The sequence below is a fragment of the Pistacia vera genome, unplaced genomic scaffold (assembly GCF_008641045.1).
Source record: "Pistacia vera cultivar Batoury unplaced genomic scaffold, PisVer_v2 Contig200, whole genome shotgun sequence".
In the NCBI taxonomy this organism is placed as follows: domain Eukaryota; kingdom Viridiplantae; phylum Streptophyta; class Magnoliopsida; order Sapindales; family Anacardiaceae; genus Pistacia; species Pistacia vera.
Genome location: NW_022196003.1, coordinates 1,929,016 through 1,932,196, shown reverse-complemented (window position 1 = coordinate 1,932,196; position 3,181 = coordinate 1,929,016). Strand labels below are relative to the sequence as shown.

At 29.6% G+C, this 3,181-nt stretch overlaps 1 protein-coding gene across 1 annotated transcript; it reads right to left on the bottom strand.

The window, feature by feature from the left end:
* Nucleotides 1-1,425: 1,425 nt before the first annotated feature.
* On the bottom strand, nt 1,426-2,962 carry LOC116128514 (NAC domain-containing protein 102-like). The gene is made up of 3 exons (XM_031414223.1): nt 2,812-2,962; nt 1,881-2,137; nt 1,426-1,776 (listed from the first exon to the last, which is right to left on the bottom strand). The coding sequence occupies exons 1-3, from the start codon at nt 2,960-2,962 to the stop codon at nt 1,426-1,428; spliced, it is 759 nt and encodes a 252-aa protein (XP_031270083.1).
* Nucleotides 2,963-3,181: the final 219 nt, after the last annotated feature.

The following is a 3,181-nucleotide window of genomic DNA, read 5'->3' as shown; positions in this document are numbered from 1 at the left end:
ACATACACCGTTAAAGGAATTGCGAGTCAAGTTTTTATGATTACTAATCTGTGAGTTGCTATTTTTCAGGTTTCTGGTTTTCCTTCTTGTTATTAATACCACACAATAAATTCGTTATATTTTCTAAAAAGAATTATCGATCGACTTTGAGAAGAATATGTACATTAAAAGAGAAAACTTTTGGGGTTTGAGGGATAATGTGGAGAAATTGATAGCTTATTTATTTATTTATCTTTAAAAACATTTAAAAAAAAAAAAAAAAAAAAAGCATAGAAGTATTCCTTATGCACTTTAAATTGATTTAACAATCCTGACTTTGGTCAATGTTAATTTAAAAAATTAAAATGAATTCATAGGGTCCCTTAGGAGTGTCAATGTTAATTTCAAAAATTAAAGGATCTAAAAGTTACTTCGGTCAAACCTCAAACTGCGAAAAAAATAATACATTACTTCTCCCAATGTAACGTGTCTAATTAAACAAATAACCCTAATTAGTATAATAGTACATGTAGGTATTGTTTTTGAAAAAAGCAAAATTAATTCGATTAGATTCTCCCTTTTAAGTACACAAAACTCATTATTGGTTCACGTGGTGACAAATCTTTGCATGTTTTGCATGAAATTGCTTGAATATCTTACGAACACTACTAAACTTTAAACTTTAACTCATCGCATATTGTACTTCTACACCAACATTTTATAGAAATCCTCACCTATACCATCATTGATTTTACTACTTTTAAGAACATGGGTTTATATCAATTTCCTCCACAAGGTTTGTGAAAAATAAATGCCACCCAAAAAAATTGATTACTTTCCCGATAAAGACTTTCTCTAATTATATATTCTTTTCAGTTTTCATTTCTTCAATTTCATTTTCTACTTTTATATAGTAAAAATAAAAATTGAAGAAATAAAAACTGAAAAGAATCTGAAACTTTGTTTCAATAGCATTTAATATCCTTTTATCCCCTCTCCCCTATTATATTTAACTCATCTTTTTAAGTATTTAATTTAATTAAATTTAGTTTTTTTTTTTAGTTTATTATATAAAATTAAGTAATAACTTAACTATTTATAGATTTATTATAATTATAATTTATCATATAAAGTTTGTTAATATATATTACTATTTACGTACTTAATATAAAAATGAATAAATAAAAACCGAAAAGAATACATAATTAGACAAAGGGTATTATGGTAAAGTAATCAATTTTTTTGGGTGCATTGTTACTTTTTGAAACCTTTGGGTGCGTTCGTTCCATCCTCAAACGTTGAGGAGGAAATTGTTATAAACCCATAAAACATTTCAAAGCAGTAACATTCACTTTAATTAATAAATTCAATTCACAAAAAACTTCAATTACAAAACTGTATTCTAAATTAAAGGCACAAAGTACTAAACATGAACATTAATTATTTTCACCAAAAGCTCGGAAATAATTCGTCTAATGAATACGGCAATTGCTCCAGCTGATTATAATCACCAAAATTATAATCTTTTGTAATGTGAGTTAGGATTGGATCATATGAAGAATAAAGCTCCATGTTTTGAGTAAATTCAGGTTCATAAATTGCGTCAATTTGTTCAAGAGATTGCGGTTGTTGTTGTTTCTCTTCTTCTTCTTCTTCAACAAAAACTGGCTTCATCTCCATTATTGAACAATTTTCTTCAGAAATATCATTACTCAATCTGTATCCTCTTTTAATATTCTCCAACTCTTCTTGCACACTTTGTTTTCCCTTATATTTGATCTTGCATAGTCTCCATTCCTGGAAAAAAAAACCACGAACAAAAATTTAAAAACAACTCTAGAGAAAAAAAAAATATATTAATTAAATTAGAATTAATAAAATGGGTAATTAAAAATACAAACCGTTGTGTAGGATTCAAGGCTATATTCATACATAATCCAATTGGTCTTGATGGCTTTGTTACGCTTTCTTTTATTACCGGTAAATTTGTGATATGTGAGAGGTCTTTTGTAACCCACCACACTTGTTTCAGTAGAATAAATTTTCTTGACATGGCTTGTAGCTTTCCACCATCCTCGACCTGAAACTTCTCGAGAATCATTCTCTCTTATGCAGTAGAAATATCTCTCGTTCTTGTGTAATGCCATGGTTGGATCCCCTGTCAACATAAATAGTTCATTAATAAATTAAACCTACATTACTTAAAACGATTTAGAGAAAAGATAGTTAAAATATAAGAACACCACTCGCGCTGACAGAGCCGGGATTTTTTTTCGGTGGTGATAACTTAAGAGAAAAAATTTGGAACTTAAAAATTCTTACATTAAATATACAAATACTGACCATATAGATAAAACACATGAGATATAGATTTTTTTTTTTTTTTTTTTAAATTGAATAGATGAAGATAGTTTAGTTGAAAAAAAAACAATGAATTTCAGAATTATTAAAAATAATGGTAGTTTTGTTATATATATTCAGTAATAGAAGGGAAAAAATAAAATAAAATAAAAACAAGCTAAAAAATATATTCAGGGTTTAAGAAAAAAAAAAAAAGTTATGACAATATGACTCGATACTACTTTCATAAAATAAAAATAAAGAGTTTTTATTATTGAAATAACAAATTAGAGGGAATTAACTGAATTTTCTAGGGTGAGTGGGGGCTCCTTAGTGACTCCGTCCCTGACCATTGAAAATAAGATCAGTCCCGACGGAAAACCGGCACAGGCACAATGTGCCCTGACGCCAACCCCATTGTTGGTGTACATCGTCGGAGCATCCAAAATTTCAAGTAGTGGAAGGGAGAAGAAAGCTTGATGAAAAACTTACATTTAAGGTCTTCTGGTTCATGCTCATACAAGTTTCTTTCAACAATGAAACAGTCATGGAGGGGCATTTGCTTCGCATTTACTTTCCTTTCTAATATCTCAATGAGCTCCTCATCGGTGGGATTGAACCTGAACCCAGTTGGCACAATCATCACTTCAACTAGTTACAACACAAATGCCAAATGCCAAATACAAATTTGATTTTGTCCAGCTGCCCTTGACACAACAATTTATAGGAGAAATCACAGTCAAACACAAAGAAAAGTAGAATATCTAAGGACGACTAAAGCTTTTGGAGCGCACGAAGAGAAACTAGAATTTGACTAAAAAGGGAAAAGGGATAAAGAGGACCAGCGTGAATTAATGGTCGC

Excerpts from the sequence above, each read along its gene's own strand:
- LOC116128514 (XM_031414223.1), bottom strand. The coding sequence starts at position 2,962 with ATGATTGTGCCAACTGGGTTCAGGTTCAATCCCACCGATGAGGAGCTC. Across the intron at positions 2,138-2,811 it reads TGAACCAGAAGACCTTAAAT|GGGATCCAACCATGGCATTA; the intron begins GTAAGTTTTTCA and ends TTATGTTGACAG. Across the intron at positions 1,777-1,880 it reads GCCTTGAATCCTACACAACG|GAATGGAGACTATGCAAGAT; the intron begins GTTTGTATTTTT and ends TTTTTTTTCCAG.